This window comes from Python bivittatus, unplaced genomic scaffold, assembly GCF_059951505.1.
Source record: "Python bivittatus isolate LINGU-HERP-01145 unplaced genomic scaffold, Pbiv_v1 ctg000960_np1212, whole genome shotgun sequence".
In the NCBI taxonomy this organism is placed as follows: Eukaryota; Metazoa; Chordata; class Lepidosauria; order Squamata; family Pythonidae; genus Python; species Python bivittatus.
The window spans coordinates 12,557,714-12,582,123 of record NW_028277124.1 but is presented as its reverse complement, the minus strand read 5'-3'; the positions used below and the strand labels follow the sequence as shown (position 1 = coordinate 12,582,123).

The 24,410-nt window shown below is 38.4% G+C and overlaps 1 protein-coding gene across 8 annotated transcripts in view; it reads left to right on the top strand.

Moving 5' to 3' along the window:
• LDB2 (LIM domain binding 2) overlaps window positions 1-24,410 on the top strand; it is a 178,937-nt gene that overhangs the window by 116,413 nt on the left and 38,114 nt on the right. For 7 of the 8 annotated variants that reach the window (XM_088131345.1, XM_088131342.1, XM_088131339.1 and 4 more), the window contains exons 3-4: window positions 11,804-11,976; window positions 24,194-24,316. In XM_088131345.1, the coding sequence (XP_087987471.1) occupies window positions 11,804-11,976; window positions 24,194-24,316 (296 nt within the window). Of the gene's footprint in view, window positions 1-11,803; window positions 11,977-24,193; window positions 24,317-24,410 lie in introns of those variants that run through there. The other variant, XR_015794214.1, reaches the window with a different exon arrangement.

Genomic DNA, 24,410 nt, shown 5'->3' with positions numbered 1-24,410 from the left:
AAATAAATCACCAACTATCAGTTAACATCTCAGTGGTAATCCTTGATATCTAGGAATTAACCCTATTTAATTTAAGCTTTTCAGAAAACTCTTAGAAACATGCCTTTAGCTTTCCTCAGAATTCCTCAGAAGTTTCACCTAAATCAGTGTTTCTCAACCTTGGCACCTTTAAGATGTGTGGACTTCAACTCCCAGAATTCCCCAGCCAGCCAAGGGCCATTCCCCATGCTGGCTGGGGAATTCTGGGAGTTGAAGTCCACATATCTTAAAGTTGCCAAAGTTGAGAAACACTGACCTAAATCATAATCACCCATTCCTTATCTGATCTCTTTGAGTTCCTTTTCTAAGGGCCACCAAGGGTATGCAGAATCCTTTTGACAAATTGTATTGGCCTCAGCAAAACTCTGAAGGCATTCCTCAACATTCTTCTGATGAGTCGCTTAAGGACAGTATGTAACTCTTGGAGGCTGAATCCTACACAGCTCCAGTTCCTTGGGACTGGAAGAAGCACGCTCATCTGAGTTGAAACATTCTTTAATGAATGCCTCTGTATTTAGAGGTCTTTGCAGGATCTGATGCTTTCATCAAAATGACAAAACAGTGTCGCACTATCTTGACATAAGTCCTACCTGTTTTGTATGTATCTATGTGCCTCTGCTCTCATTAAAATGCTCTGTAAGTTGAGCATAAGTAGGTGAAGCAGAATTTGTCAAATTTGATTTTGCTGTTTTCTGTTCTTCCAACCAAGTGTATATCCCATCTAATTTCTTGGATTTTAAAAAATAAAAGGCTGCGCAAAAATTAGTATACATTTTATGCATATGTTTCTATGCACTATTGCTAATACATGACATTTCAAGCAGTTTTCTTTCTTACAGTGTGAATGGGCACATTGTTTTCCCCTAGAAAACAGCAGGAACCCTAGGAAAACAGCATTGCAAAATCCGGGAAAAGTATATAGAAAGAGAAACACAAGCCTATTCAAGCTCATATGTAGCTTCAGGAAGTGCTAATTAGGTATTTTGCATGAACTGAACAGTTTCTCCTTTTTCCAGCTGATAAGGAACTCTTCCAGAAACCATCTTCCAAAGTGCTTGAAACAAATATTGGAGATGTTGTTTTTAATAGCTCTCCAAAATGTAAACAGAACAGCTGGATAGAATCTTTCTACAATATTTAATAACTTCTCAGTAGGAACTCTAATATAGTCCACAGGTTTGACAGTGGGATGTTTAACAAAATATGCACACAGTTTACACAGCTTTCATTTTTAACATCATTTAATCATTGTTTCTGGCTATTTTGGTATCCATAACATTCTAAGTAATCTTTAGCAAGTGCTTTCTATGATGTAGCAGCTTGAACTGTTAAAGGAAGGGGTCAGAATATTGAAAAATAAATACATGTCCCAACACATACAGGCCCCCATGTTTATTTCATGAAGTATTTTTTAATGGGGGGGCGGGGGCTGGCATCTCTGTCAATGGTGTGCCGTCATCACATTGGTGTCAACTGTGAGCCACCATATAGATTGAACTTCTCCAGGATGATTTGTCCCAGTGTGCACCCACTGGCCCTGTAATCAAGTCCATTTGCAAAAAGTATTTATATAGGATTGTTCAGATAGTCTATTTCTTGCAAACTTATAGATATATTTTGGAAACACCATATAGAAGAGATCACACCGCTTCTAAGATGATAGATGGATGATGGATGGATGATGTTAGACATTTATCTCTTATTTGTCTCTGAGTGCATAGGCACTGGCAGATTCCAGCTTCTCCTTGATGGAAGCAACGTTGCACTGTTGTAAGCTTTGCCCCTCTGAGAAGTGCATGCAGTGCACAACACACATCCAAATAGGATTGGGTTTATGTCATAACAGCACGATGTTGTTTTTATCATACATTGGACACAGGCATACACACACACAAACACCATGGACCCCGCTGAATGAGCACAAAATGTGTTTCAATTCCAGTCAAAATGGATGCACCGTATGCCACATAGTGATGGGGGGACATTTTCTGTGAAAAACATTTTCCTCTACTGTATTTTTCTACAAGAAAAATGTTTTTAGACATTTTCTGTAATACTGCTAGCAAAATAAAGTAGCACAATGCAAGTTAAACTGGGATGCATAAAACAGTAATTAAAGGTAACAACTCTTACACTTAAATTTTTAAGCTAATCTTAGGAAATACTTGTTTTTGTGCATACAGCAAATATGGCAAGTTGGTGTGTTAACTACTTTCAGGGTCTCTGTTCTGGTATGAGTTCAGTCACAAAACCATGTGGCTAATTCCTCTCTTAACTGGGAGAAATCAAACATTTAAGGGACTACCAGCAATCTATCATCCCTTAGCCAAACCATCTTGTAAATAGAAATAATCTTGCTAATTTAATTCACCATTATTTTCTTCACTAAATAGTTTTAAAAAACTGTTGAAGAGAAGCAGGAACTGAACCAAATTTTTCAACATGCGGATATTTGAATAAATATTCAAGGACCCCACCAATCATAATATGTTGTCCATGTTTGGATGGAAGTGGATTGTGTAACAACAGTTCTTTCACTTGGATGGCCAATTCCAAAAGGGGGTACTAGGGAATTTTTGTTCAGTTCCATGGCAGGTCTGCTATGAAGTACCCCAAGTTTCATTTTTATTCCCTGTGCTTTTCAACAGATGTATGAACTCAACTGGGAAGTGATTTTTGAGGATGTGAGCCAATTTAAGAAGCATTTTATTGATTACACCATTCAACCAGCTCAGACAACAAAAAGAAAAAAATTAATAACGGAATTTAAGTACTCCATAAGTTACCTTGAATACACCACAATTTAGTAGACATATTTTATGAGCTGATTTATAAGACCACAGGGCCTTTTCAGATATTTGCCAGGTAGCACTTCCAAAGGCAATGAATTACGTCTTGCTGGAGTAAAAGGCAGCATTGTTTCAGATATATAATATTTAAAAAATGGACAAGTGGCAGCTCCTAGCACCTTTTAAAAGTATGATTCAGGTCTTGTTGGAGATGATAATCTCAAATTACCTCGCTCATAAACTTCTTGGCTCCCTTCGACCAAAGAGACACTCTATTCCAAGAAGCTACGGAGGTTAAAGTCTATTATAGATTGGCCTTGTTAACTACAAGAATTAGGGGTGACTTTGTCAGTCTTCTACTCAGGTGTCTCCAGGGGGATTGAAAAATCAAGATGGCAGCCACTGACCACATAATCAAGGCCCTACCTCTTTTACATGTGTCTCATGCAAGGCTTCATGGCTGCCATCTTGACACATACACATACCAGGATACCCCTGCTTCACCATAATCATTCTAGGATCAACTGTTTCTAATATGCTTTGATGTTGTCTGAAGAGCATAGTCTACATCTTGTTTTATATCAGATAATTAAACACTGATTCCTTTGTTGATATTGTCTATCTACCACCCAGGAAAGATATGTCCTTTGGACCTTTTAGAAATATAATAGGTAAACAAGTGAGCAAGTTAAGGTGTTGTGATTCAGCACAAACTCTACTTCAGGTTGGAGTCACGCATATATCTTTCAGTCCTACATTATGATGTTCATAATGCCTGCAGCAAATTTTGAAGGAAAAGCTAAATTGGATATAATATGAGGCCATTATAGCTTCAGTTATTGATGGGTGAACATACATTCTCTCTCCTAGTCATACACTCACAGAGTCAGATCCTCATTACTGGGCTCAATAAACCAGATTGTTTTCCCCAAAATTCAAATATTTTCACACTCAGAAGAGTCCCGCACCAACAGCCACTGAGAACCATGATCCATCCATGGATTGTTTGTGTTCGAATTGTTGTTCTACCGGTATTCCAAGTGCAGTGAAGAACGGAAAGAATGGAAGAAAAACATCAGGACAATTGAAGCAAGTAGCTTGGAAGGTTTGGAGCAGAGAGGAATTTCCAACCTGAATCATATTCTGAGTAAAAATCAGGTGTGTGTGAGGTGGGGGAGTAATGTATTTCAATTAATTGCAGAATTGACATATTCTTTAATTTTTATTCATATATTTGCTGATTTGTTTGCTACATGGTCACATACCCTAAAGATCTTCAGCACTGATTAAGAAAGAAAAGGAAGAAACAAAGCCCCATATATCTGGGGTAGGAGAAATATATGGATGCCATAAGGCCAGATGTGACCTAGAAGGACTTTCCATCCTATCTTTACATTTATTTCCTGTTGTTCTTTCATGGTGGAACTCCAAAGCATTATATCAAATTTTCTGGCAATTTCTCATCCAGAAACTGGTCAGACTCAGGTTTTGCTAACCATCATTAGTAGTTTGTTTTATCAGGTGATTTCAAGTCATCAGTTCCCCACAGCAGAAAGTCTATGCTGTGTGGGGGCTTCTGCTGTATAATGAGAGATCCTTGAGTCAAACTACTGCAGGCACCCACTCTTCTGCACAAGGCATATGGCAATGAGAAGTTGAAATATAAATTGAGAGGGCTCTGTTGCAATTCACTAATATTTACACAAGGAAAAAAGTCTTTTAGCTCCTTCCTTGGTATGTGTGTGTGTGTGTGTGTGTGTGTGTGTGTATGTATGTATGTATGTATGTATGTATATATATATATATATATATATATATATATATATATATATTACTTTTGCTCCTCATTTCTCTGAGTGAACACAGAGTCACCTGGCTCTTCCTCTATGCACAAATCTGACTCTCATTTGATCCAAGGTTGCGCAATATACCTCAATGGCTACCATCTGCAATCCAGCTATGAATAATATAATATATTACTGCATTAGAAATGGGTGAATTATTTATGTTAATGATAGTTACTATTTTTAAGAGGTTCTTCTTTATCCATCACATGTTCCTAGTGATCCACATTCCATATCAGAGGATTCTCCACAAGTCACCCTCAAAGATTAGAGACTTATTTTGGTTTTCCTTAATTTTGATTTGATTTCACTGCAGAGAATTTGTACATAGTTTGGGGGAAAGCCCCTGGCATCATGGCTTTCGGTTATAGAAATAAAGACATGAATAAAGACATGAATCTTTGTTGTTTAATTCATGAAGTTTCATTTTATGAAGTAGCTGCATTAGTGGTGGCTAAACTTTCTGTCAAGTGCCAAGTAAGGGAAAATTCAGTTGTAAAGAGAGCTCATTCAATTTTTGAATATGACTAAAATATCTCATTTGACAACATCATGCTACTTTTTCCATATAAATAAAAACAATTGATGTAAATAATAAACTATAGTATCAATTCATATTTAGTTCAATTATTTTCAAATAAAACAATTTAGAAGCCCAGATTTTTTTTTCCTTCCACAAAATGTCCCACATTTCTATTTCCTTTGCCCTTTTGTTTGTAAAGTTGTAATTGCTACGGTGTCCTTATATTTCTATCTTGATGACTTTTTTTGTAACTTTAATATGAAGTCTTACAATAAGCCCTTAAGCCATATTGTTCTCTGCAGTTTTCCCAAAGAATCCTCCTTCTTCAAACCATCTCAGGGCTAACAAAGGATTATGCTCCTTTTGGGTTTTTACAGATACAATTACGACATAAATAGAGAGTTATAAGCCATGCCATAAGCAACATTACTGGTTTGCATATCAGTAACATCATTGTAGAAGTTTTTAACAAAGCTTTATAACAGAATATAATCAAATATAATTTTATAATTTTAATGTAATTCAAATATAATTTTAACCTTCTGCATTCCTCTTCAAGTAAGCTGTCTCACTCACGTGGCCACACCACCATAAACCATTTCTTGTTCTAGACCAGTGTTTTTCAAACTTGGCAACTTTAAGATGTATGGACTTCAAGTCCCAGAATTCTCCAGACTTCAACTCCCAGAATTCCCCAGCCAACACTGGCTGGGGAATTCTGGGAGTTAAAGTCACACATCTTAAAGTTGCCAAATTTGAAACACACTGGTCTAGACAATGCTCTTCTGTAACCTCCCAGAGTTGCTGGGAGTCGGGCAGCATATATATTTAATAAATTATTATTATTATTTATTAACTGTGTGACTCCTTGGATTGCCTATTCCAGGTTGAAAATAGAATATGCTAGAAAATAATTGAATGTTCTGGAGTGAGATGGCTCCATTTTCACCTTTCTGGACATCATTTTGCCTCAGTGGTTTGACAGACTACATAGTTAATGTGTATCTTCAGCCTAAATTCTTTATTGTAATAAGACTGGGATAATATTCACATTACGATACCATTAAACATATTAAATTTAAGGGTTTTTTAAATTTAGATTCAGTCCAGATCTTATTAGTTGATAGAAGATTGTTTATTAAAATTAAATGTCAATGATCTTTACAGTTTATAATGTTTGGCTATGGGAACAAAGTGTGTGCATGTTCGTAATCCTTCTGTTTCGATTTTCTACATCATAGGCAAAACCCTCTCTGCAACATCAGTGAAAACAATTAACTGCTGGCTGATGAATTATTACCCCTATTTTACATCACACCACAGGACATTATGGGAAACATCATCAGCACTTTGAAATTCATTTTCTCTTTCCTCAAAGGAAGATGATGACAAATGTAGTAACACTTTGGGGAATATCAAAGTCTTACTAGTTCATTTTAGAATTTGGCTTATCTGTGAAAAGCAACACTGATACAGTGAGATTATGGGCCAGTGATACACATTTCATTCAGACTTCATTGTTCATCTAGTTTCCTTTTCATTACTTAAAATCTCAACTGTGTGAAATCAAATACTAACTACAACGTGCTTGAAAAGTGGCATGAAATAATAACAATAATATTATTTACACACAGTTTACCAGACAGTTCTAATTAGATTTGGTACATTTTTACATTGGATCCTTCCCGAGGATGTAGGATAGCTAGAAAAATCAGCGTAATATATTTACGGTTTCAAGTAATGCAACATGATTATTATTATCTTAGTAAAGTTACTAATACTTGAGATTGAAGTTACGTTTCTGGGTAATCAAAGTCCTTAGCAGGTAGTACAGTTAAGAACCCCTGGTTTACAGATGACCTATAGTTAAGAACAGAGCCTATTATAACAAAATTTGAGTTAAATACACAGTGGTTCAAGTTCATTACACAATACTACTTCTGCAGTATTATACAATAATACTGTTCCGGCTTACATACAAATTCGACTTAAGATGTTGTGAATGGAACTCGTTCTTAAACTGGGGTCTACCTGTATTGTAAATGTACATAATAAATAGTACTATGTAAATAGTAAAACAATACTATAAGGTAATCTAGGATTACTTTTATATTTATATTATAAAAGCTTGTCAGTAACATGTCAATATATTCTACCATGATCAGTGGATAGAACCCCAGAAATGGGACAATGCAAAAAGGAGACTTTATTGACAGTTACAGGGGTTATCATGTCTTGGGCTCAGGCTTGACCTCTATCCCAGTATCCATAACAAGAATATTTTATTTACTATGTGTGTTTTATGTGTTAATAAAGGGTCATCATTCATTTAAATAGATAACATAAAGCACAGTATTGAAACTTGGGAGCTGAAAAGATAAGGTTCTGGAGATCATTCCAACTATATAAGATCTGCGCCAATAATTTATAGATGTCCAGCTCCACCACAGATACTGACCTTGCTTTTTATGGTACTGTTTCTCACAGTTAAAAGACTTCCTGTGAGAAACAATATCATATCAAGCTTTGAGAACTTTAATAGGATTAGTCCGTGACACTCTGCAGGTACTTCCTAGTATTTGGTCATTTTCACTCCACCATCAGATCAAAGAACCCAGCATCTTCTCAAAACTTTTAGTTTCTATAAATGAATTATTTCCTGCTTTACATGGTGGTGATTTAGCTGAAACACATTTTTAATTCCAATGTGTTGCAGTGATCATCAACCCTCCATCTTTCTTCCAAATCATTAATTCTTCAAACAAAGATGCCACTGATTCAAATGTTCTTATTCCTGTTCCTAACACAGTGACTGAAGTTTGTAGCAATTTAGCTATGGGTACAAGGATTTTCAGTTTCCTTGCTCCTATTCATCACAGATCCTACAATTTAGATTTAAATAGTCCAACCTTTTCCGGTTTTTGCTTCTCTCTTGATTTGGTAGAACCATCTCGCAATGTTTCCTTTTCCATCTTCTTTAGTTCATGTATCTCCACTTGTCCATTATTTATAAGGGAACTATCTTACAAGTAAACAAGAACAGGAACCAGATTTGTAAAAAAGTGCTGACTAAATATAAATTGCTTCCTGTGGCACTAGGAACCCACAAGTTTATGTTCAACCTTGCAAAGTGAAGGTTATATTTTATTCCCCTAAAAGAGATGACCTGCATGCAACTGAGAGCTGTGCACCTAAGTCAACATCTGCCAACTTTCCTTCTGAATAATATCCCAGGCCTGGTGCCAGGACAGCAATCACTTCTTTGTTCAAGCTGTCATCCTGGTCAGCAGGGGGAGAACCCTCATCCACTGTTTTTCTTAGCTTCCTTGCTCTGAATGCAGATGTGGGAAGCCGTGGAGGCCATTGAATCCTCAGACTGTGTTGCTTTTTCTTCTGCAGCCTCTAAGGGCACGGGAACAGCCGTGGCACCCAGTTAAATATCAAAAATTGCAGAAACACAAGCTGAGGACTTGCTGTTTTTCCCAGGTTGGCTAACTTCCTGAACAAGATTAATGCAGGCCATCCAAGTTGGGAGGGAGCATTAAGACCTTCAGAAACAGCCCTTGCTTGGGATGATATTGTTTCTCTTCATACCGCGTGACCACTTCCTTGCAGCTTTCTTCCAGATTTTATGGCTGACTTCCTGGACTTTAAACAGCTTTGCCTCTACAACTTAGGTTGCCCGTGCACGTTTCAGAGCTAGGATTATCAGCTCACCTTGACATATTGAACCACTTCTTGAGTCTCCATTGGTTTGACCCACTGGGTATTAGTAGATGCTCTGAGAAGACCCTGAATTGAATGCCCAGCCTTTTGTCTGTGATTTGCTGAATCTCTTGCTTAGGACAGATAGCCTGAAACTTCTGATTTCTCACTGTGCATCTCTCCAGTGGAAGGTTGATAATGAACTGATTTCTAACCATAGTATCATGCAGCCCTAATTTCATTGCAGCCAACTCTTTGAGGGTAGTATTAACTACTTGTATTGATTCTTACAGGACACACATATAATAAATGAGTTCAATCCCATTTGTACATCCAGCTAGTTCAAGAGAAGAATTTAATGAATTGGCCGGCTTTTATAATTTGTCTTATTTTTCTTTTAAACTCATAGTGCATTTGTCAAGCTTTTTCCTCTTGGAAAATATTTAAGAAAGTTAACTTAAGATTCATCATACTCCTTCAGCACAAGTACTCTTTGAACTCAGTGTGGCCAATTATTCAACTGTGGTTTCCTCCATTGTATGATGCAGGGTGCAATATGTGCCTTGAGCACCCCAACTGGGGGATGTACTTCATCACTCCTTTTGCATTTGTGTATCACAATTTGCAACAGATGGGACATCAATAACACTTTACCATTAGTCTTTTAATCTGAGTACTATGATAAATCAGAATGTCCTGCTAACAAATATGTACTGAACAAGTTTCTTGCAAATGCGTTTTGATCTGTGTTAGGTTAGTTTAATTTGATTTGTTAGTAAAACATAGCTACAAAATATACAGCCCTGCCACATGCAAAACTTCTGAAAGTATTCTTTTAGCAACCCGCCCAAGCCCCTTGATACAACTTGAGTTCGGTCTGTCTGTAATTAGAGGTCCAAGCTTGCTTCTTTTCCAGAGATGGTGGCTCCTCTTCCTGATGATGAACCCTCTTTGACTTTCTCCCAGTTCAAGCAGATTCTTCTGCTTGACCTCTTCCACGGCACCAAAAGAGTTTTAATCCGTCACTCTTGCTCTCCGCCTCAATAGATCTACCACGGCTGGTCCTCAGTTGCCTAGGTAACCAGCTTCCTCTCCCGGCAACCCTCTGATGCATCTGTTTAGGGATTCCATTGCCAGCTCCAGCTTCATACCAGCCATACCCAATCTGGCGTTCTGCAAGCAAATTGGGGGTGCGGCCCCCCCAATTGCCTGCAGTGCCTGGCAATTCCAGTGATATCTGGAAGGGCTAGGCAGAGAGAGCTGCAGCATTGTTCCTAGTACAAGAGAAACTTACCTCCTTAACTTCTGCTTACCTCCTGAGATCATCAGTTATTAAAACATATATAATGATAAACAATGCAAATATATTTGGCCCTGTGGGAGGGAAACAGTTTGGTATTATATGGCAACTACAGCGCAATTATTTTGAAATGTAATTTGTGTTGATTAACCCCGGGGAGAAGAATTTAACTTGATGGGGCATATTTTATGTTTTGTTCTGTATCATAAAGAAAAGGATATGATGCTTCACCTTTTTTGAAAAAAAATTACATGCATGTATGCTGTGGAGGACAGCAGATTGTGTTCATATTTTGCCTTTTTTAAAAGTATACACTACCGCCATGGGTGCCTACAGAAGCTTCCTGCTCTTGTCGGCATTACGGCTAAGCTCTACCTGTGTGTGACATCTGCGTGATGTCAAAATGCATATGCAAAAGGGGTGGGGCTTACATCATGATGCTTTCATCATTCTGTCCCTTGCAACATCTCTTGCAGATGCTGCTGAATATAACTGATTAAAACTTAAAGGTAGCCAGTGCCAAGTATTCAATTTTCCAAAGATGTTCCCATATTCTGTTGTACATCACTGAGATAGCATTTTATTTTTAATTACTTACTAGTGCACACACATTTGTAATTTGGAGTAGACCAGCATCTTTTCTATTTGGTGTAGGGAATTTATCTGCATAGTTGCAAATAATAAATTTGTTGAAGTCCTTCCAACTGCCAGTCTGTAAAAATGATAACTGCAAGATTCAGCTGTTTGCTAAGCATCCTTTCATTTATTTATTGTTTTTTTAAAAACATGGTAGGAAATTCTAGCATACAGTACTCAGTTTAGGAGCCCTCTTAAATCAGAAGACACCACAGGACAGGTTCTTGCAGGAAGAAAGAACCCAAAAGAGGCAGAGGAGGAACTTGAGTATTATTTAGGGGAGTGTGTGTATTTGAGGGAGGGGAAGAGATTGCTGATGTAATAATAAGAAATATCCTATTAGGGATGCAAGAGTATCCTAAATTTATTCGTGCAATGCTGGAATTTGATAAAATACTTCTTCTCACTTCTCAGAATCTTGGGATGCGATTTGTGGAATTAATGTTAAATCCCATTGACCAGAGTTACGTTTCATGCAGGCATTGCAGAGTGAAGTACCCTTTATGTCAGCATTTCTCAACCTCAGCAACTTTAAGATGTGTGGTCTTCAACTCCCAGAATTCTGCAAGTCTTACTTATAGACATGTATCTCCAAAACATCTGCAGATGTTTTGGAAGCAGGAGAATCCATGGGGGAAGGAGTGGCTGTCAAAAATCTCAAGATGGCGGCCACAACTGTTTGCATGTGCAAAAGAGGCAGGGCTTCAATTGCATAGGCCCAGCGGTTGTTATTTTCTTGACACCACCCCTGCAGACCCCTGGTGCAGAAATAAGAGTTGCAATTAAAAGGGGCATTCTTTGGCAACTGGCTGTTAAATGAATGAAAACGTCCAGTTGCTACTCTATGACTTTCTTTGGGATCTAGGATCGGTTTGTTCTAAAGTTACTGTGGTCTAGTCGATTAACAGCTGTCAACAGTTTAACATGTTCTCTCTAGCAGCTCATGTGCTTTGTATTTTCCCCACAGCCATTGGAAGGACCCTCATCCCTCGTTATTTTAGCACTGTCTTTGAAGGAGGAGTGACAGACCTGTATTACATCCTCAAGCACTCAAAAGAATCCTATCATAGCTCCTCCATCACAGTGGATTGTGATCAATGCACCATGGTCAGCCAACATGGAAAACCTATGTTTACAAAGGTAATAGGAAAGGGTAATGTGAAACACGAAATGATGGATGTTCAAGGTACTTTTCAGCCTATAACAAATGTTTTCTCCTGGAGGGTGGAAATGATATCCTGGTATCTTAAATCTCAGCATTCTTTTTTAAAGGAACACCTAACTAGATTTTTGGTCATAAGCAAGAAACTGGGAGAAAGTGCCGCTGCTATTTTTAATAGATATATTTTATTTAAGAGTATGAAAAATAGGCTGCCAGATTGGATACAAGCCCAGATGGATACTCCAATTTGTTTAGCAAAGGGACAGTCCCACAACTCTCTGTTCCATCAAACATGAGCTTAGCACTTCATGCAAAGACTCATTTCTATAGAGACCAAGCTTGCATGATTCACACGCAAACACACACATGTACACAAATTGATCACCTCATATATTTTGTTAAATTGGAGGTGATTTTCCCCTGTCCTCCACTAGGAAATGAGAATATCAGCCTAGTATATGGACAGCCTATTTGTCTATAGAGAGTCTTCCAGAAGAAGACATTCTAGAAGAGAACCATGTTAGACTATGACAGCCAAAAATCATAAAGAGTCTGGTAGCACCAGAAGAGCTACTCAGTGTGGAGAAAGTGAAGGTAGGGAAGAATTCATGCTACACTGGGGCAAAAAAGTATTTAGTCAGCCACCAATTGTGCAAGTTCTCCCACTTAAAAAGATGAGAGAGGCCTGTAATTCTCATCATAGGTATACCTCAACTATGAGAGACAAAATGGGGGAAAAAATCCAGAAAATCACATTGTCTGATTTTTAAAGAATTTATTTGCAAATCATGGTGGAAAATAAGTATTTGGTCACCTACAAACAAGCAAGATGTCTGGCTCTCACAGACCTGTAACTACTTCTTTAAGAGGCTCCTCTGTCCTCCACTCGTTACCTGTAGTAATGGCACCTGTTCGACCTTGTTATCAGTAAAAAAGACACCTGTCCACAACCTCAAACAGTCACACTCCAAACTCCACTATGGCCAAGACCAAAGAGCTGTTGAAGGACACCAGAAACAAAATTGTAGACCTGCATTCAGGCTGGGAAGACTGAATCTGCAATAGGCAAGCAGCTTGGTGTGAAGAAATCAACTGTGGGAGCAATAATTAGAAAATGGAAGACATACAAGACGACTGATAATCTCCCTCGATCTGGGGCTCCATCCAAGATCTCACCCTGTGGGGTCAAAATGATCACAAGAACGGTGAGCAAAAATCCCAGAACCACACGGGGGGACCTAGTGAATGACCTGCAGAGAGCTGGGACCAAAGTAACAAAGGCTACCATCAGTAACACACTATGCCGCCAGGGACTCAAATCCTGCAGTGCCAGATGTGTCCCCCTGCTTAAGCCAGTACATGTCCGGGCCCGTCTGAAGTTTGCTAGAGAGCATTTGGATGATCCAGAAGAGGATTGGGAGAATGTCATATGGTCAGATGAAACCAAAGTAGAATGTTTTGGTCTAAACTCAACTCGTTGTGTTTGGAGGAGAGAAAATGCTGAGTTGCATCCAAAGAACACCATACCTACTGTGAAGCATGGGGGTGGAAACATCATGCTTTGGGGCTGTTTTTCTGCAAAGGGACCAGGACGACTGATCCGTGTAAAGGAAAGAATGAATGGGGCCATGTATCGTGAGATTTTGAGTGAACACCTCCTTCCATCAGCAAGGGCATTGAAGATGAAACGTGGCTGGGTCTTTCAGCATGACAATGATCCCAAACACACCGCCCGGGCAACGGAGTAGCTTCGTAAGAAGCATTTCAAGGTCCTGGAGTGGCCTAGCCAGTCTCCAGATCTCAACCCCATGGAAAACCTTTGGAGGGAGTTGAAAGTCCGTGTTGCCCAGCGACAGCCCCAAAACATCACTGCTCTAGAGGAGATCTGCATGGAGGAATGGGCCAAAATACCAGCAACAGTGTGTGAAAACCTACTGAAGACTTACAGAAAACGTTTGATCTCTGTCATTGCCAAAAAAGGATATATAACAAAGTATTGAGATGAACTTTTGATATTGACCAAATACTTATTTTCCACCATGATTTGCAAATAAATTCTTTAAAAATCAGACAATGTGATTTTCTGGATTTTTTCCCCCATTTTGTCTCTCGTAGTTGAGGTATACCTATGATGAAAATTACAGGCCTCTCTCATCTTTTTAAGTGGGAGAACTTGCACAATTGGTGGCTGACTAAATACTTTTTTGCCCCACTGTAAGTGTTTGAACATCCACTGGCTTGAATGAAATTGTGACTGCCCAGGTATTGAGGGAGCTGGACAGATTCCAACAATCCCAGCCACCATGACAAATGATCAGACATCATCATCATCATCAAGATCATGTTTGTGTGGCATCAAATCATTGCAGCTCCCAGTGCCTTAAAACAAAACAAAATATAATATAATAAAAGCATCCACCATAAGAAAAAAACAGATATAATAAAACATCCACGGTAAGACAAAGAAAAGCTAATAATAATCAATTAAATTTTTACTCTATAGTCCTCATAACACCAGAGCCCAAAATGACTTTAAAATTAAAATCAACAGTAACATTAACAATAAAACATAATAAAAAATGTTAATGGTGAAGAATCACTTCCAAAATGCATTTAGTAGCTTCTGGAAGTCCATTACCAAGGAACCCAGTCTAACTTCTAGAGGTAGGTTGTTCCAAAAACTAGTGCCATTGTTGAAAAACAATGCTTTATAACTGCAGTTCCTCCACCTTACAGAAATGGGACACTGATTGGAGTAGACAGCCCTGCAAATACTTTGGTGTCAAGCCATCTAGGCCTTTGGAAGTCAGAACTAGCATCTGAATTGCACTCAGAAGCCTCCTGGTAAAAACTGTGGTTCAGTAATATCTCTGGTTACCATCCTTTCTCTATAGTTTTACCTTTAAAGATAAAATAGTTGGCCACTATTTCAAACTTTTGGGAGATACACAGATGTCCCTTATGTACAGGTTTTATTTTCCCAAGAATTTTTATCTTCTTAAGAATGTGATTGTCACTGTCAACAACAACAAAATCAAGTAGAAGTCACAATGATGCCATGCGCAACATGACTTCATACACAAATGATGTGAATTGTGTAATTTGCACAGTGACATCATTAAGTGTATGACATCACTCCCCCCCATGTCCTGGTAAATGCTCCTTTCAATGATTTATTAAAGCTTAATACAACGAGTGATACATTCTCAGCTACCTATGACATACAGTAGCTGTTTTCTTTTTTTTCTGTCTGCTTGGCATAACAAAAACTGGGATCATGAAGTAACTATGACACCCCGTCTCTGACAGAGTGGTTGTGTTCATAAGCTGGGCAGGCTTTTTATATTAAATGAGTACCTTCATTGATATCTTCTTGGTTTACTACTGAGGGTTATTTAGATGTAGTCTTTTTGGCCAAAGAAGCTTGTAACCATTTCAGGTTATGATGATCTCAGAAGCAATGGCTCAAAATGGTGGTGGTGGGACATGACACCTTTCATCAGGTTTCATCAGCACTATAGGTATCTCTGACAACTACCAGCAAAACCATATTGTCCATTAATCAGGACTTTGCTTGAATGCTGGTAACCACCTGCTATGTCAACCAAATGAATAAGAATTACTTAACCTGGCTGAGTCATTAATAACTGGTAATATCCTACAATAGACGACTTTTATACTGTTGGATCACTTTACTTCTGGTCTGAATCACCTTTATTTATTTAGTTAGTTAGTTAGTTAATTATGCAATTTCTATAGCTGCCCATCTCAATCCAAGTTACTCTGGGTGGCGAACAATTTCAATTTGTTATGTCTTATGTTCTTAATCCCAACTGAGCTCATGGTTACAGACCAAGTTGGCTTAAAGGAGTGCTAATTTGAATGTTTAACCTTTAAGTGGGAGAAAGTTGGCATTACTGCTGCATTGACTGACTTCAAGTATTTTAGAAATATTTACTCCTGTATTTACCTCTTTTGGCCCATAAGCTGAGAGATGATTCTCTGTTTTGTAGATCCTGTTTCAATGAAGTGTGAATAGCTTGGACAGGACTTCACAGTAATTGTTCAACTCTTTAGTCTCCACTTCTGCTAGAGCAAAAGACATTTTATTCTTAGAATTTTCTTGATTTCTAAGATGGTAATACCATAATTTTCTAAATTATAATGCTGCTTCAGTATATTTTGTCTCATTATAGCTATATTTCTGTTGCTGTTTTAAAATGTTTACTTCCAATGTTGCCTTCAGTATTCCCGGAGGATCTAAAAGCACCTAATCCATAAAAAGAGGATAATAAGCATCTATTTGCTTTGCATGGGCTAATGTATTTTTTTTTCTTTAGGAAATAGCTGTCCAACTAAATTAGAGTTTTGAGGATAAAATATGTGTTCCAATCCAAAGTGTTTAGAAAATTGGTTGATCTCAAGAATCTCCCCTAGGAAAGAACCTAATGTAAGATTACACATCATTTAAGAAAGCAAGATCAACAGTTGTTTCAGTTTGCATTAGAGTGGATTCTGAATTTTCTCCTGTGTACACCACAAAGACTCAACCCCCTAATGATAAAAAGACAGGGAAACATTTGAGTCGGGTTTTTCTCCTCAAGCTCAATCTTGAAATAGGTTGCCCAGAGCAGTCCAAATCCCTAACACTAGAGCTGGAGACCATCAGTGGGCTTTTGAGTTGGAAAAAGGAGCTGTGTTTCTGAAGATATGCTGAAGCTTCAGAAGATACTCTGAAGGTTTGTTCTCTGGCATTTCCATTATGAAAACTGGAATGTCAAAGGATATGGCAGGCCCACAGAAATGAACAAGGATACTTTATTTCTGTGTCTCTTGTATTGGATTGTTTGCAGTTGTTAGCATTGTCTCCAATGTTACTATTTGACCAACATTTTGGAGGCCTCCTTCTTAATTAGGTAGCCCCAGCTCATAGATGAATTGAGTCTTGTTCTTACTCTCTTTTACTCTATTTTACCTATGAGAATATAACCTTTCTTGGTTCATCTCATTGGATGGAGAGAAATGGACTCAGTTAAAAAGAAGTTTTCGGTATTTCCTTATAGCTTAATATACTTTATAGGCATCAGCGCTCATCAAAATGTTAATAACATGCTCCAGGTATTGGCTAAAATACACTTTTCCTTCTTGTGCAATCAGCAGCAACACTCTCAATCTTGGATACCACACTGAGGTTCAATTTATGTTCTCCAATTTTATCCAAAGTAAACACACACACACACACACACACTTTTTTTTTGCACATTTATACAAACCATCTCTCAAGCAAAGGTTTTTGGCTAGCATGAGGAATCCTCCGTAATAAAAGTGAAGGTCAGAAAATAATTCATAACTTTGTAAGATATACATTCCGTGCCATGAAAAAAGAAACTAAAATAAAGTGTCCTCCCCCCCCCCCCGCCTAGCACTAGTTGTAAAATTTTTGCAATTAGCCAAGAAGAGGAAGGGGTTAACCAGGGACTGGTGAGTTGGAGAAATGTTCTTTTTTCACTTTTTTTCCCCCTTGTTTCCCCCCTGGCCTACTCTAGCACCACCACGTGATCTGCTGAACGCTGACGGGCCCTTTCTTGTTGATCCTCTAGAGAGCCTCTGCGCTGGGGGCATTGATTAGAGACCGTCTGGCGGGATTATACCTTTTCTGTTGCCATGCCAACTAATCAGCTGATTTTGGTTGCCACAGAAACAGAATGTCAGAGCTCACAGTGCGGGAACGTGAATTCAGCACAACCGAAAATGTTTTCTTAATTGGAGACCTTTTTCATTTCGGATTTTATGGGAAAGGCAGCTTGGGGGGCAGCAAGGGAGGGGAGCTTCAAATAAGATTTTGCCTTAATTGATTAGAAAGTAAGTTTAGGGGCTTTTTTGCTTTTCTGCAAATTAGAAAGGGAAATGTCTTTATATAGCATGCTTGGTTAAGTGCTGTAATCTGGGGGTTGCTTTTGCTCAGTTTTCCCTAACAAAGGATCCTCAAAGATGCCAGATGCAAATTCTGGGGTTTGCATCTCCAGTTAATGGAGATGGGTTTCATTGGACATGCTCCACCATTGGTTTTACTAGCAAGAGGTTAATATTTGCTCCAGACTGCCAGGACTGAACTAGAACTAGAACTAGAATGACCAGATCTGAGCTGCAAAACCATCTGCAGCCACTAGAGGGCACTGAGGAAATGCAGAAGACCCTCTGCTGCACTCCAATGGTCCCTTCAATATTTGCCCAAATTTCACAGCCTTTAATCTGGGCCTTTCAGATTTGCCCATAGCAAGGGTGTCCACATGAAGGGGGTCAAAAAAGTCAAGTTGGCAGTCACAACCATGCAATCGAAACCCTGCTCCCTGTTGTGTGATGCACGTAAAAAGAAGCAGGGTTTTGATCGCACAGTTGTGGCCACCAACTTGACTTTTTTGACCCCCTGAGGACACTCCTGACCCATTGTTTAATCTGAAATTGCAGGTTCACCAATAAAGTTTTAAGCTTTTTTTTTTCCCTGAGCCACCTTTTTAAAAGGGAAATAGCCTTGGGCACTTCTTTAATGCATTTGCATATCCCTTAACTTAGTTGTAGGTGAATATAAGAGTCTGAAATGTTCTGTCCTATTGAAAATAATAAAAGTTAATCAGATGGAGATAAATCATAAGATTTATGTGAACAAGCTTACTAGTTTTGGGCAGGGTAATATATATAAAGCACATAAAAAGGGTTACTTTCAGAAGTTGGAATTCAAGTAACAGGAACATTGTTCATCTCACTTCTAAAGGGAAGGTGTGCTTTAGAATCATGCTTTAAGGATTGCCTATTATTAAAGAATAAAATTAAGGAAGAGGAGACCTAAACATTACAACAGGAGGTGCTCAGAGATAATTTTGTACTAGTGGGAAGGATTCCACTTGCAATAGGAAAGACACCAAATATTCTCAGACTTGGCTATCAGTTACACAGTTCTCGGAAACGGTGTTTGCCAAACACAGAAGAGATTGGTGAACCCAAGGATATTTATAACATTTTAAATTTTTTGTTTGTGAGCTTTTGAGTAAGTCTTGACTCCTGGGAACCACCTGAACAAGTCCCTGAAGTTTTCTTGGTAAGACTTTCAGAAATGGGTTGTCCTTGCCTCCTTCCTAGAGATGAGAAAGAGTGACTGGCCCAAAATCATCCAGCTGGTTTTAGAACTCATGGACCTCTGGTTTCCAGCCTGGTGCCTTAACCACTACAGTAAACTAGGTCTGATTCTCTTTAATCCATTTCTGCCCCCACCCATGTCTTCTCTTCATTCCATCCATCCATTCTCCATCTTTGTGCCGTCTCAGTTGTTCTTGCTGTTATGGCCCTTTGAGTCAATCCTAGAACTCATAGTCTCCTGGTTTCTAGCCTGGCACCTTTAACTACTACAGAGGATTTTAGACCCCAAGAATTGCAAGGTCCCTACTCAGTGGAGGAATCGAAATTAGAGGAACTCCAACAGATGGCTGATCTCTGCCTGAACACCTCCAATAAAATAAATAAAAGGAAGCCCACCATCTCTCTCATAAATTCTGCCATCAAACAGCTCTTACTGATCAAAATTACTGTTAGGACAGAGAGTTCATTGTCTTGGTGGGAAATTAAAGTATTTTTAGCTAGCACAGAAATAGTATTGAATTCAACTTATTATTGTTGGTCGCACAATCAGCCAGATGTTTAGATTGGATCTTGCACTTTTATCCACCTATCGAGTCCTTCCCAAGGATCTGGGATAGGCAGATGTTGTTGTTTGATGGTGTTAAAGGTATCGTGGCAGGATGGAAGCTGTTCCAAGTAAAGCTGCCTTTTGCAACGGACTGATGGTGATTTTGTCAATGCCGATGGTCTTCAAGTGGTGCTCCAGATGTTTTGGGATTTCACCTAAGGCACCAATAACTCTTGGTACTATCTTTGCTTTCTTTTGCCACAGTCATTCTATTTCTATTTGCAGGTCTTTATATTCTGTGATTTTCTCCAGTTCTTTCTCTTCTATACTGCTGTCTCCAGGTATTGTAATGTCCACTATCCAGACTATTTTGTCTTTCTCATCAACAATTGTTAAGTCTGGAGTGTTATGTGGCAAGTGCTTATCTGTTTGAATAATTATTATTATTATTATTATTATTATTATTATTATTATTATAGAATCCATCACTGCCAGGATTAAGATTTTAACAAGTTTTAGCTTTTTATTGTGAGAGTTCTGCATTGTCCTGTTCTTATAGTCTTTTCAAATGGGATGCAGGGGAAGTGTCAGCTTCATTGTGTGATCTGAGTTCTAGAATGAAGGGAGAACGTTTCTGACACTTTTTGCTATTCTAAATTTGGTAAACCTCTTCTGTTCTGACCTTAGTCATCTTTTTCAACTTAAACTTTGGACTTTTCTTGTAGACTAGCAATTATACAGTAATGGCCTTTTTATATCCTGCACTTTTCAATGTGGAGCAACTAGGTGCAACTAATCCGTCAGAATATGATTGTACAGAAGATTTATATAAATCATTGTGATTTATTTTAATCCTTTTCCTACTCATTCCTCACATGGAATACCTTTTTCACTGATTTCATTGAATTCTTTACTCCTAACCCAATGTCCCTTTCCTCATTAATCATCTGCACTTCAGTCCCCATGTAATTAAAGCAATTTTGTACCTCTATTTTTTTCCCAGAACAGTTTATAAAAATTCATAAAACAAATCTGTTAAGTTCCAATTCCCCCATCTGCATAACTTTGTAGGAGTTATGAATCTGGCTTACCCTGTTTTGCTATGCTTGTCGTGTAAGTAGTTATCCCATTTATTCCATGATCATGACAGATTATATCTGGTTCTTCTATAACTGTGGTCTATACAATGAATGAAAAAATTATCTAGGAGTATTTTTGAAAGCCCAAGTAGAACATACTTATACTGTATGTCTATTAAAACTCTCAAAGACCTCCAGAAGTCTGTTAATTCAGGATGTCCCTTGAAGTTTTATAGTTACACATTCAATGGATATGGAAGATGCAATAGCTAGTGGTGTTGATGTTCCTATACAGTCTCTTGGTCAAACGAACAAAATCCTCATCATCATCCAGAATACTTGATTTGAGCCCCTGATCACTACCGTATGTTTAAATGTTTAGAGGCTTAACAGTTTGACTGTTGCTGTCACATTACTACCTTGCGTGTCATGAGGCTTTTCAGATGCAGATCTGAAGCAAATTGTGGTCCATATGCAAGTTATTGTTATCTTTACCATTCTTATTTACATTTATGGGCTGCTAAATCTGTAAAATAAATCTTGACAATTATTTGGTTACCTTGTTTATGATCAGTAGAAAAGATCCCCTGAACACAACTCCGTGGGATGACTAGACATAACGTTTTGTTTGAAGAGCCAGTGGGAGAAAAGGGGGAATTTCAGCAAGAATCGGGGGGAGGGTTGTTCACCCAGGGTCCTAACTGAAAAGTTCCCTTTTGTGCTGATGTTTATCTCACTTGCTCAGTCTATGTAGAACAACTCACTTTGGAGGTGATGAACTGGTACCGAGTGGTCAGTGGGTCAGATGATAAAAGCTGGCTTTTTCTGGGAGACTGGGTTGCAGCTTAATGAAGTTGGGGACAGGGACACCCTCAAGGTGAGAAAAAACAGCCCACCCACTTAGTCCCATCTTCTATCTCTGATACTTTATTCCTCTTAGAATCCTACAACTCTGAAGGTTGGACATCTGCTGAATTCTCGTCCAGACTGAGGGATTCTCCTCTGGAAGAGGTATTCTCTTTCAAAGACCAACTTTGGGAAATTTTCTATGATTCTCCATTTCAATTACATTTGTCCTGGGATTGATTGATTGATTGATTGATTGATTGATTGATATGGAAAAGGTGTGTGCATTCAGGATATTTCAATTTTTAAGTCCTATTTTTTAATGTAGTGTCCTAAGTACCTCTGGCAGGTTTTGCTGACAAAACCTGTGCTGCCTATCATGAAAATGTTAAACATCAGTTTTAGAGACATGCAGCTCAACATTTGGTAGGATTTGTTTTTTCAAATAAACATTTGAAACTTCAGCTTCCCTCCTTTCTACATACGGTTGTTTGCCCATCCTTTCTCTTCATAACCATGTCACTAATAAAAAAGTTGAAAATACAGGACCCAGAACTGAAACTTGTGGCATCCCACAGTGCCTCACCACTAATGAATACTCTCTAAGTGGAATTTTTTAGATATCAACATAACATTTAATTGCCATGCCCTCTAGCTTGCCAATGAGAATATCATGTGGTAGCCAAATGCTTGGCTGAAACCAGGATACATTATGTTTACAGCATGCCCACAATCTACTAAGAAAGTTATCTAGCCATTTAAAAAAATGAGATAAGATTCATCTGGCAAGACTTGTTCTTGACAAATCCATACTGAGTTCTGGTAAGCACCACTGATCTAAAGTTCCCTGGCACCTCCTTTTCCCCATTCTTCAAGGCTTCTGAGGGATAAGACCTAAATATTCTACCAGGCGAACAGCAAATTCTTTCAGTGCCCTAGAATGCAGTTCATAAGCCATGGAGATTAGAATTCATGCACAGTAAACTGCCATGGTTCAGCCATTCTCAAGCATCACCTCTGCCCCTTCCTCCTGCTCTTCACATTCACCTGGTGGAATGCATACATTTTGTTAAGTAAGACCAAACCAACCTAGGATTTGAGCAGAGCTCTGCCTTTTCTTTCTTACTGTTAGGATGCTGCTTTCTTCATGAAGCAACTGGTATACTGATTCTTTTCCTTTTATTTTCAATAGATGTGAAGGATGCTGTTTTTAGCACCATTCACCAAATTGCATTCTCTCTGAGCTTTAACATTTGTGACACCCTCACTACACTGCTGGCTTAACCGTGTGTATTTCTACTTGATGGCTTGCCTTCTTTCTGTCTCCTATTCATTTTCTCTTTTCTTTCCAGATTTTTCTCTAAGCTTATTGTGCAGACACAGTAGTTTCTGCCTTCTTCCTTTCTCTATTCCCTTAAAAATCCATTTTTGGAATTGTTTACAGAGATACCTTTAGTTTTTCCTTTCTTAAGAATTTCTAGCCAAGTTCCTTTCTCTATTAGCATCTCCCCCATAGAATCTTCGTTACCAAAATTTGCTTTCCTGAATCCACAATTCATATTCAACTATACTTGAGTTTCATTTCCCTGAAATTCCAGAACTCCAGCCTAACACAGCTACTGTCCCTCAGTGTTTGCTTAGAGGAGTTTAAGCAAAGAGGACTAAAGATAACCTTTGCAACCGTTGACCCTGCAGCACCTTTTTTTTGCCATCATACCTTTCTCTTTCAACCATATGTGACCCTCAGCCCAATTGCTTGCTTGTTTTTTTAAGACTTCTTGTCCTCCTTGAACCTCTGAAGCATCAATTGAAGATAACACAGCTCTCTTTTTAAAAATATGTAACAGTTTGGCGCACCGAAGGGCACCAATTTTGAATGGGTTGGGATTTTTTTTCTTCTGGTGTGGCCTCTCCCATTTTTAAGCATTGTCTGTAGCTCACTAAATAAGTCCAACAGGAAAAAGGTATCTCACCCCAGTAGAGGCAGAGAAAGTTAATTCTAATTTAAATTAATGTTAATGGGATGTGTTCCATGTTTTAAGGTACACTGGGCAAAAGGATGGCTTGGATGCTTGGTGGTGGCTGGAGGAACCCAGAAAAGAAAAAATCTAAAAGCAAAGAGAAGACAAAACTACAGTAAATGAAATGAGATAACCATTAACACCTATAGGATGTGTTTGTGCTGAAGTGAGTTGAACAGTTACTTGTGTTTTGTCTATTAATATCATACACCTACGATATTAATAGACATAAAGAAATCATCAAGAACCAGCTCTCCTGAATGTGCTACTGCACATCAAACTCAAACTGAAAGGCTTAGTATTGTTAATTAGCAACAGCAACTTCAGAGAGAAAGAAGGGATAAACAAGGTTTAGCACTCACAGGCTATAAAATCTACAGCTTGATCATCGGCTGCCAATTGAATTGCGTTCTCTTAATTCTTCTTTGTTCAGGAAAGGATACAACTGCCCTAATGAAGTCAAACAGCAAAATCTGTTGACATTTGAAAAAGTTTATTCTTTTTGAAAATATAAAGTATCCCAGGAATTCTATTTATATTTCTTGTCACCTTTATTTTATGTTCGTAGGTGTGCACAGAAGGACGTCTGATCTTGGAATTTACCTTTGATGACCTTATGAGAATAAAAACATGGCACTTTACCATTAGACAATACAGAGAACTCGTCCCTCGCAGTATTTTAGCCATGCATGTAAGTATTCAGCCCAAACTGCTTTCTAAAACTTCTGGAAGGGTTGAAATACAGCATCCCAAAGCCATAATTTGCTGCCCAGAAAATGTATCTT